The sequence below is a fragment of the Monodelphis domestica genome, chromosome X, assembly GCF_027887165.1.
Source record: "Monodelphis domestica isolate mMonDom1 chromosome X, mMonDom1.pri, whole genome shotgun sequence".
Taxonomy (NCBI): domain Eukaryota; kingdom Metazoa; phylum Chordata; class Mammalia; order Didelphimorphia; family Didelphidae; genus Monodelphis; species Monodelphis domestica.
In genome coordinates, this window is record NC_077235.1 from 5625173 (window position 1) to 5636377 (window position 11205).

The 11205-nt window shown below is 50.0% G+C and overlaps 1 protein-coding gene across 1 annotated transcript; it reads right to left on the minus strand.

Annotated features, from left to right (window-relative positions):
• Window positions 1-3539: 3539 nt before the first annotated feature.
• LOC100616968 (ras-related protein Rab-39A-like) lies at window positions 3540-4400 on the minus strand. The gene has a single exon (XM_056809422.1). The coding sequence runs from the start codon at window positions 4398-4400 to the stop codon at window positions 3747-3749; it is 654 nt and encodes a 217-aa protein (XP_056665400.1). The 3' UTR covers window positions 3540-3746.
• Window positions 4401-11205: the final 6805 nt, after the last annotated feature.

The window sequence follows — 11205 nt, forward strand, 5'->3', positions numbered from 1 at the left end:
CCTGGGTATTTGATTTGCTGCATTGAAAACTTTGTACCCCAGAGGGTCCAAGCAAGGTGGAGAAGTCTGCCTTGGCTTTGAGAGGCCTGCAGCAAGGTGCCAGGGGGAGGCCAGTCTGAGGAGACGAGCACTTTTAGAGACGTGCGGGACTGTGAAGAAGATGGTTGAACTCTGAGAAGTTACCGCCCGCAGCTAGTCAGCAGTGGGGAAATGGACTCTGCAGTTGGTGTTCACCAGAAAGGAAACTCTCCCCTCCCTACTTGAGATGCTAGTGGCTGGCTTCAAGAAATCCAGGCACTGGCCTTGGACACTTCCCAGCTGGGTGACCCTGGGCAAGCCACTTGACCCCCATGGCCTAGCCCTCACCACTCTTCTGCCTTGGAACCAATGCGCAGTATTGACTTGAAGATGGAAGGTGAGGGTTTAAAAAATCCAGGCGCATTCTCCCGCCCAGCGGCTAGAGTCAGGAAGGAGAGTGGGCTTACATGGGTATCGGCTAACCAAGCCCCTCGTATAGAGAGCCTCTTTTTTGGTGTTACCTAGAACTTCCACAGCATGCCGCCTTCCCTGGGCGTCTTACACATGGCTCTTTTGGACAATGCCAGCATGTTGGAAGCACTGTCGGGCACGGAAGTCAATAGCAGCAACTTGCTTCCCATTTGGTATGATTCTGCCCTTGAGTGTCTACATCATCTTCTTTTCTCCAGCATCCCGAGGACTGGCTCTCTCCAAGGGTTCTAACAGCAATGGGGGGGGGGGTATCCCTTGGGGCTGCCCCGTTTGGGGACAGCTGGGACCACACTGGAATCTCTCCGCCCTCCCCAGTCATTTTACTGAACCATACAGAACTCCTCTGAACTAGAAGGGATCTCCAAGATGAACTATCCAGCCTGGATAAGTCCGCATGCCCTCTAGAACACCTTCAAGAGGGTTTGCTTGGAGATTTCCAAGGATGAGGGAGTCCTTTCCCCTTCAGGAAGCCTTTTTGACTTTTAGACAGCTCTAACAGCTTGGAACTTCTCCCTCAAATCAGTCCCAAACCTTCTTCCCAGCATTTTCCCCCCACTGATGCTCCCAGATTTTCCCTCTGGGGCCAAGCAGGACAAAACTATTTCCTTTTTCACTTGAAGATCCTTTAAATCCTTAAAAAAGCAAAGCAAACAAACAAACAAAAGCACTTTCCCATGGGTCTTCCCAAAGACCCTATGCAGCAGGTACCATTATTCTCCCCATTTTATGGATGAGGAACCTGAGGTGAAGTGATCTGGCTACTGGCTACCTAGCTCCGCCTTTAAATACTTGAAGGCAGCTAATGGTGTTTTTCAGCTGAGTCTTCTCTCTCCGCCAAATCAAACACGCCCAGGTCTTTCAACTGAGCCTCATATGGAATGGTATGGGCAAACTGGTTGTCTCTAGAATTTGACATTAAAGCTCAGTGCTAGGTACTCGTTCTAGGTGTCAGGAATACAGACACAAAACTAAGGTTCTAGGAGCTATAGAGAAAGGGAAACTGACAAGACCTAAGGAGGCAGGAGTGAGCACAAGGGCATTGGGAAGGCTTTAAAAATGTTCATCGATGCCTTTTGTTTTTCAGTAGGATCATTTCCCAATCTATGGGCCCCTTTCTCCTCCAGTTCTAGGTCCTCCACTCTCGTAAACCCTCCTTGTTCAAGAAAAACAACTGGCCCAGGGACAGAGAAGGAGGCAGTGGCATTGGAGCTGAACATGAAGGAAGAGGATTATGGGGCTAGAAATGATGAAGGCTGATCTTCCAAGCTTGGGAGCCATCTTTGATGAGGCAGGGGATCATAGAATCATAGATTTAAAGCTTGTCCAGCTTCACATATTAGATCTTTATCATTATATTATTAGAGACCTGGAGTTGAACCCCCTCATTTTACAGATGAAGAAGCTAGAGCTCAGAACTGTTAAGTAAGTTTCTCAGGGTGACACAGCCAGGAAGTGTCTGAGACCAGATAGTGTGAATTTTAAAAGTCTCCATCTTGGTCTAGCACCCAAAAAATTGTGCACACCCACACTACACGGGCATGTGCTAGTCAATGACAAATAAGAAATAACTAACTGCCCACCTGGGCTGTCCTAAGCCAAGCTAGAGCCACCATTGGCACATGTGAGGCACAGGAAGTGAGGTAGGGAACAGCCTCTGGAATTCGCTCACTTCCTGTGGAGAGAGCGAGACATGAGTTCGTGTTAGAAGCTTGAACAGAGAGGAGGCCCGCAGACAGCTTCCCTTCAGATCGGTCACGTGAGTCAAGGACTGATTCCTTCCACCTTGGCCCTTTGGGCCTAAACTCCCTCTGCCTTGGTCAGAGGTTGAGTAGCCCCTTTCCCTTTTCTCCTCTCTCCTTCTCTCCCTCTCCTTTCCCTACTCCCAGTGTGATTAAACCTCCATAAACTCCGTTCTGACTTGAGTGTTTCATTTTAGGAATTTCATAAGTAAATTCCTTGGCGGCCATTGTTCAATATTACATCAATCTTAAAAGGTGAAATTTTCACCACAACAGTAGGAGACCTGTTTTCTGGCTCTCCAAGTCCAGTGCTTTCTTGATCAGACTAGCCTGAGAGGGAACAGTCCAACAATAAAGAAAATAGAATTGATGAAGGAAAGTCAGATGAAATCAGGTTGGAGGAGTAAGTGGGAGCCAGCTAGGTAAGGGAGTTGAATCCCAAGTTGAAGTGTTTGTGGAGATGATAGGGAGCCACTGACACTTCTTGAGAAGGGAAGTGCATTGGGCAGATTAATTTGGCAGTTACATGGTGGGTTTGGGGAGGGGTAAGACTCAAGGGAGGAAGACCAATGTGGAAATACATCTTGGACAACTGCACACTTATAATCTATATCAAGTTGCTTGCCTTCCCAAGGAGGAGGGAGGGGAATTTGGAATGAAAAAAGAATGCTAAACATTATATGTAATTTTAAGAAATAAAATAGAAAACATTTAAAAAGTGGGAAGACCAGTGATGACACTATTATTATATAGTCCAGGCAAGAAGTGATATAGACAGATGATCATGAGAGTGGATAGAAGGGGGCAGATATGGTGGGTGAAGGAAAGGAGGACTCCGGAAATAGAAACCGAGGCAGTCTGGGAATGTGGGTGGTGGTGCCCTCAACAGCAATGAGAAGGACCTTATGGGAGGTGGGGGTGGGAGCTGGAAAGATAAAGAATTCTGTCTTCCATGTCTTGAGCTTGAGATGTCATTACTATTATCTTATCAAAATGTTTGATTTTTTTAGTTTCCTTTCTTTAAAATTATTGGGAATATAATATTCTGATTGTAATCTCAGCTATCTATATAAAACTTAAAAAATATATTTCAGAAGCAGTAAATCAATAAAGGAAAATAATATTAATATAATATATAATTTCTTCACATTCAACGCTTGTTAAAATATGAGAATGCATGAAAATCTGGTCCCTTGAAAATGGACTTCAGTTTTAGTCCTAGTCAAAATCTTTGATATGTTAAGTTGCTAAGTAAATATTGCACTTTTCTTTACAAATATTAATGTCTTCAAAATTATATTTTTCTGCTTTAACTATTACTATGTTATCATCTTAATAGTTAAATATCTTATAAAAGGATGCAAAAACAATGATTAGTGACTCAGGCAAATCAATGATTTTTATGCTTTCATAATTATAATTTTGCTCTTAAAGATGGTATTTGTCCTAAAACAAATACCTGATGTACTCATACTCATTCTGGAGCTGCTTATGAATTCAGCAAATACATTGTTTCATAGGTTTGGCTGCTTCTTCTGAAGAATGCACAATATTTGGAACAAAACCACTTTTAACCCCTTCCCAGCCATCTTGAATACAAATTTCTCCTGTTTTAATAAGTTCATATATATCTCCTGTCAGAATTGTGAAAGATTCTTCAACATTTGCAGCATCTTTTGCTGAGGTCTCTATATACTTCATACCATAGGCTGCTGACATTTTTTCAGCTTCTTCCCTTGAAACTTGACGTTGTGACACTAGGTCACACTTATGTCCCACTAACAGAAATACAATCCGAAATGGTTGCACATACATTTTGGCTTCTTCTAACCAATCTTGTACATGTTCAAAAGATCTCCGGTTTGTGATATCAAATACCAGAAATCCACCAACAGAGTTGCGGTAATAAGATCGAGTTATTGATCTGAACCTCTCCTGCCCGGCCGTGTCCCATAGCTGCAGCTTGATTCTCTTGCCAGGCTCAATCTCCAGGAGGCGAGAGAAGAAATCCACGCTGACTGTGGGGTCGCAGGCAGTGGACAGCATCCTGGGAAAGCAGCCCTGAGTAAAGTGGTGCAGGAGGCAGGACTTGCCCACCGTGGAGTCGCCGATCACAATTAGCCAGAATTGGTAGATCCAGATGGCCTCCATGGTTCACATCCCGTTCACACCCGCGGGGCTCTGGAGCTGGAGGATGTGCCTCTGGGTCCAGCTACCTGGGCTGGGGCAGCTTGAGCTTGAGATGTCAATGGGCCATTTGGGTGGAATTCTCCAGCAGCTAGTTGGTGACCTGGGACACAGGCACAGCAAAGAGATTAAGGCAGGCTATTGAGACTTGGGTACCAAGTACCAGTGATATAAGCAGAAAAGTGAAACAACCCCTGTGCTCAAGGAGCCTCCATTCTAATGGGTTGGGGGGAGAGAGTCAAAACATATGGGAGGTTTTAGATGAATCTCGATAGTCCTATAGTATAGGTTCAGCAGTAACCATTGATGAAATCTTATTGGTCTCTGACACTGAGATATTTAATGGCATCAGGAATATACTGGGTCTTTAGTAGCTGTGGTTGCTTTGGGGGCAGGGGTAGGGGGTAGTCTAGGATGGCTGAAGTACCCACAGAGCCAATTGCTAGGTTGTATCACCACAAAGGTGGCTTCCTTGGGATTTGGAAGTGGAGGCCAGGCTGGAAGCAGGGTCAGTGGCCTGGGATGGTGGGGTGGTGCTCCTGCTCTTCCCAGCCCATTGATAGCAGTTGCTGGTAGGCCCCCTAGATGATGACTGCTCCAAATCCAAGTCCATTTTGTCCCCTTTGTTGTTCATCCTTCTTCCGGCTTCAGTGGAGAGCATAGGTGTCCTCAAAGAGAACATCAATTTACCCACTTCTCTTGTGGCTTTGGAATTAATCTCCCAGAAGCCCCATCTCTTGAGTCATGTGATCTTACTCTGATGCCATGTTGGACCCGTGTTCAGCATGTGCAGTGATCCCCAAGCCCAGGCGAGAGGACAATCCTTCCATCTTTCTGTCCTGGGCAGCTGGGTGTATGCATACATAAATCAGTCACTTTTGTTGTTAATAATTAACTGAATGTGAGCTCTATCTAAGAAAGGAAAACTGTATACCATGCCACCTGGCATCCCAAACAGGAGCTGACCAGGCATAGGTGCCAGTCCATCTGGATCTCAGCCTGAGTATACGGCTCCTGAGATAGTCCTGTGCGAAATGTCGTGAGGGTGGAGGCAAGGGTTTGGGCTGGTGGTACATGGGGACCTCATTGCCTGGATGATAGTGGCTGGAACTAGAAGAACCGACTTTCTGAAAAATAGAAACCTGAGCAGCAAAGCCCACCTCAAGATACAGTTACTCTTTCTATAGTAGGGAAGGGCAGGGGTAGAGCCCAAGGCAAATAGTACATGGCCTATATGGTACTCTGGGCTAGGTGGGGTTGGGCTGCTTGAGCTGATTTATCTGTCACTAAGTCAACTATCATCCTCCCCAGAGTCAACTGAGGAAGAGTAAAAGGTTGCCGTGCAGCAGTGAGGGGCCACTTGAGGTGGTATGAGTTTGAAGTGGTTGGATTTCCTAAGCACTGGAGTCAGGGTGGAGAAGGTGGATGGTCAAAGTGTTGTAGGCTTGAGAAATAACAGGGCAGGAATTATGGGAGAACAAACAGCACAGGCTTCAAGGATGGAGGCTGGAGCACCACTTGGACCTGGGAAAAGCGCTCCGTATGGAAATAGCAGGCCTCACTGAGGTTGAAGGGGATCTGCCCTCTGCCCTCTTGCTACTGGGGCTGGGGTTCCCTGCCTGCCCTCCTTTGTACATCAGACATGATTGAATCTGCTCATTGCATGCCAGGTGGGCTGGGCTCTTTGGGGACAAGTTGACCTTCTCTGCATCCCTCAGACTGCTGGGACCCAGAAGCCTCTTGGAGAGAGTTCCACGTGGGGATTTCAGTGATCAGGGCAGCCTTCTGATGTGGGGCTTTGCTCTGTTGGGGATGAGGGTGGCACCTACCTCCCAGGGTGGCGAGGGGATGCCATGAGATAAGACTTGTAGGCACTTCGCACACAGGAAGGGCCAGAGGAGCGGCCTTGGAATGGGAAGGCCTGGGCTCGGGCCTTGTCTGCTAACATAGCCATAGGAGCCGGGGAACGTGTGCCTCAAGTGTACTGGTGGGGGCAGCTCCCTACATTCTTGAAAGGCCAGGTCTTAGTAGGAAGGGGGAGGGATTGTTGGACCCCAGAAGTAGTGCTGTGGCCTCTGGGGAAGGGAAGAGCCTTCCCCCCCCCAATATGGCCAGTTCCACCATCCCAGGTTGCCACTTTCCCTTTCATTAAGGCCCTGGCTGTTGGGAGAGCCACCTCCAAAGCCACTTCTTTGGCAAAACCCCGTGTGAGAAAGGCTTGGAAGGTGACACGAAGCAGAGCCAGTCTTTGCCACTAGAGTGTTCCAGACCCTTCCTTTGCTGCGAGCAGGCTTTGTTAGGCAGGAGTGGGAAGGGGGAGACAGCATGAAGGCACTAGGCACCCGAGGAAGCTGGGCCAGGGTCCGCAGGAGCGGGGATGCTGCCGCAGGGGCGGGCAGGCGAGCGCGGAAGATCACTTGGCTCCCTCGGGGCGGAGGGATTCTAGGCTTGAGGCTGGAAGGAGCCCCGGGCATTTGCATTCAAGGGAAACGCTCCGAACTGTCTTTTCAGTGAACCAGAACTGCTTTTCGCTTTTTTACTCCCCCTCCCCGATTTGGAAAAGAGAAAGAAATTCCCTCGTGGGCACAGGCAGCAGCAGCTCGCGCGGCCCTCCATGTCTGGCGGAAGGTGGGAAGGGGCCGCTCACTGCGCTGCTCCCGCTCTGCTTTCTCTCTTCCTTGGTTCTGCAGCTGAGGACGCTGGGCCAGAGGACAAGCGACTTCCCTTCCCTCCACTTTGAACCCAGGGCCCGGGACTCCAGAGCCTCTCCCTGCCACTGTGCCTGCTTCTCCCAAGTCCGGGTGCGTCGTGCCTCGTCGGCCCCAGACTGAGTGCCATCTCGTGGGCCCAGTGAGGGGCTTGGGACGGGCTGGATAAGGCACTGGCGAGCCAGCCCGCTCCTGGGGGCCGGGATGGAGCAGCGCGCAGAGGAGGCACGTCTGGAGAACACGCTCGCTCGGAATCAGCGAGTGGCTGCGAAGGAGAGGCTGGGGGGCTCGCTTGCTTGTTCCCTCGCTCCCTCGCTCCTTCCGCGGCTCCTTCGCCCAGCAGGCCCATCTTAATTAGACTCGGGCAATCAGCGTGCATATGGCAGCCCCCTCACTGGGAAGCTGCTAGCAGGCTGACTTCGTGAAAGCTCCACGCGCGGCGGGACGAGATGAGACGGGGGCTCCTAGCGGAAAGGAGCTTGCCATTATCTCCGACGGGGCTCAGCCCTGCTGCCTTCTACAGCCTTGCTAGCCCGGCTCGCTGCCTCATTATGCAAAGCTGCCCCCCCTCCCCCAAACGAGCTAGCGAGCAAGCGAGAGATCGCACAATGGTGAGCACATGGTGGCCATGGCGCCTGGCTCCGCGGGGGACAGTGATGCTTGGGTGGCTACAGCTGGAGATGGAGAGAGGGAAGGGCTCTGGGAGCCCACTTGGACTTGCAGCTTCACCCAGAGGGGCCTGGGCTCATTCTGAGCACGCTTCACCTTAGTGCTGCCCACCTGCAGCCCCGCTTCAACGCCCACCCGGAGCCCCTGGAGCTCTGCAGAGAGGTATCGAGGCACACTTAGGCCTTCTGCAGAGGAGCTGCTTCGAGAAACTTCCCTGGCAGGCTCCAGAAAGGCCTCCCCCTTTCCCAAATAGCTGGGGATGCTGAGGGGGGATGCCAGGCTTTGGGCAGCAGCACCCCAGCCCTGGACACACTCGCAGGGCACTGGTCCCAGCCCGAGAAAGGAGGGAGCTGGGGCTGGCCTAGGACCCCCAGAGGACAGGGACACTCAACTCCCAAGAAGACTCGAAGCTCAGCGCTGCTGGCTGTCACTCCCCAAAGAACCATCCCGAATAGAGGCAGAGCCACAGAGGGTGAGTCGGAATGGGGACTGAACAGGGGCAGCAAGGGAGGGCCAGGTGTGGGCGGGGCCCACAGAGTCCTTAGATGGGGCAGGGCCAGGACCCCAGGGTGTCCCTGAGCACTGCACTGAGGCCTCACTGGGCTTCAGAGCTTTCTCCATGAGAACCCAGGCTTGGACTAGAGGGGCACTGCCAGGGCCTTCTAGCTCTGCAGCTCAGGACCTCGGATGTACCAGGGGCCCTTCAGCAGACTCTGTGTGTGAGACAGAGAGATGCCCTGAGAAACAGAGAGAGAGGGAGGGAGGGGGAGAGAGAGACAGACAGACACAATGAACAGGGAAAGAGGGAGGAAGAGAGAAAAACACACAGAGAAGCAGAGGAAGAGAAGGAGGGAGGGGCAGAGAGAGACAGACAGACACAGAGAAACAGAGAGAGAGAAAGGGAGGGAGACAGACAGAGAAAAAGAGACAGACACAGAGAAACAGGGAAAGAGGGAGGAAGAAAGAGAAAGACAGAAAAACAGAGAGGAAGAGAGGGATGGAGGGAGGAGAGAGAGACAAAGAGACAAGCAAAGACAGAGAGACAGAGAAAGAGACAGAAACAGGGGGGGGAAAGGGAGGGAGAGACAGAGAGACAGACAGAAATAGAGGGGGAGAAAGGGAGGGAAAGACAGATAAACAGACAGAGAAAAAGAGACAGACACACACAGAGAAACAGAGGAAGACAGGGAGGGAGGGGGAGAGAGAGACAAAGAGACACAGAAAAAAGAGAGACACAGACACAGAGAAACAGAGAGAGAGAGAGAGAGACAGAGACAGAAACAGAGAGAGAAGGAGAAACAGAGGGAGAGAGAGACAGAGAGACAGAGAGAAAAAGACAGACACCGAGAAACAGAGAGAGAGAAAGGGAGGGAGACAGAGACATACAAACAGGAAGAAAAGGAGGGAGGGGAGAGAGAGACAGAAAAAGAGACACACAGACACAGAGAAACCGATAGAGAGGGAGAGGGAGGGAGGGAGGGAGAGAGATAGACAGAGAAAAAGAGACAGAGAAAGACACACAGAGAAACAGAGAGGAAGAGATGGAGGGAGGGGGAGAGAGAGACAGAGAGAAAAAGAGAGACACAGACATAGACAAAAAGAGAGAGTGTGAGAGAAAGAAAGAGAAAGACACAGAGAGAGACAGAGACACAGAGACACAGAGACAGAGGGGAGAAAGGGAAGGAGAGAGAGATAGATAAAGAGAGACAGAGAGAGAAAAAGACAGACACAGAGAAACAGAGAGAGGGAGGGAGGGAGAGACAGAGAAGCAGAGGAAGAGAAGGAGGGAGGGGCAGAGAGAGACAGACAGACACAGAGAAACAGAGAGAGAAAGGGAGTGAGACAGAGAAAAAGAGACAGACACAGAGAAACAGGGAAAGAGGGAGGAAGAGAGAGAGAAAGAGAAAAACAGAGAGGAAGAGAGGGATGGAGGGGGAGAGAGAGACAGACACGCAAAGAGAGAGAGAGAGACAGAGAAAGAGACAGAAATAGAGGGGAGAGAAAGGGAGGGAGAGACAGATAGACAGAGACAGACAGAGAAAAAGAGACACACACAGAGACATACACAGAGAAACAGAGAGGAAGAGAGGGAGGAAGGGGGGAGAGAGAGACAAAGAGACAGGAAAAAGAGAGACACAGATACAGAGAAACAGAGAGAGAGAGAGAGACACACAGAGACAGAGACAGAGAGAGAGGGAGAAAGGGAGGGAGAGACACAGAGAGACAGAGAAAGAGACACAGAAACAGAGAGGGGAGAAAGGGAGGGAGAGAGAAAGACAGAGAGACATAGAGAGAAAAAGACAGAAATAGAGAGAGAGGGAGGGAGAGAGACAGAGACACACAGAGAAACAGAGGAAGAAAAGGAGGGATGGGAGAGAGAGACAGAAAAAGAGATACACAGATATAGAGAAACAGATAGAGAGGGAGGGAGAAGGGGGGAGAGTCAGAGACAGACAGAGAAAAAGAGACAGAGAGAAATAGAGGGGGAGAAAGGGAGGGAGAGAGAGACAGATAGACAGAGACAGAAATAGAGAGGGAGAGAGGGAGGGAAAAAGGGAGGGAGAGACACAGAGACAGAGAAAAAGAGAAAGAGAGGGAGACAGACACAGAAACAGAGGGAAAGAGGGAGGAAGAGAGATAGAGAAAGATACACAGAGAAACAGAGAGGAAGAGAGGGAGGGAGGGGGAGAGAGAGACACAGAAAAAGAGAGACACAGACACAGAGAAATAGAGACAGACAGACAGACAGACAGAGACAGACAGAGAAAGGGAGGGAGAGACACAGAAAGACAGAGACAGAGACAGAAACAGGGAGGGGAGAAAGGGAAGGAGAGAGAGACACACAGAGAGAAAAAGATAGACACAGAGAAACAGAGAGGGAGGGAGGGAGAGAGAGACAGAGTCAGACAGACACAGAGAAACAGGGAAAGGGGGAGGAAGAGAGACAGAGACACACAGAGAAACAGAAGAAGTGAAGGAGGGAGGGGGAGAAAGAGACAGAAAAAGAGACACAGAGAGAGAAAGAGAGAGAGGGAGAGAGACAGACACAGAGAAACAGAGAGAAAGGGAGGGAGAGACACAGAGAGACATACAGAGAAAAAGAGACAGAGAGACAGAAACAGAGGAGGGAGAAAGGGAGGGAGAAAGGCAGACAGACAGAGAAAAGAGACACAGAGAGACAGAGACAGACAGAGAAACAGAACGGGAGAGAGGGAGCGGGAGAGAGACAGGAGACACAGAAAAAAGAGAGACAGACACGGAAAAACAGAGAGGAAGAGAGGGAGGGAGGGGGAGAAAGAGACAGAGACAGAGAGACACAGAAAAAGAGACAGACAGAGAAACAGAGAGGGAGGAAGAGAGACAGATAATGATAGACAGGCGCAGAGACAGAC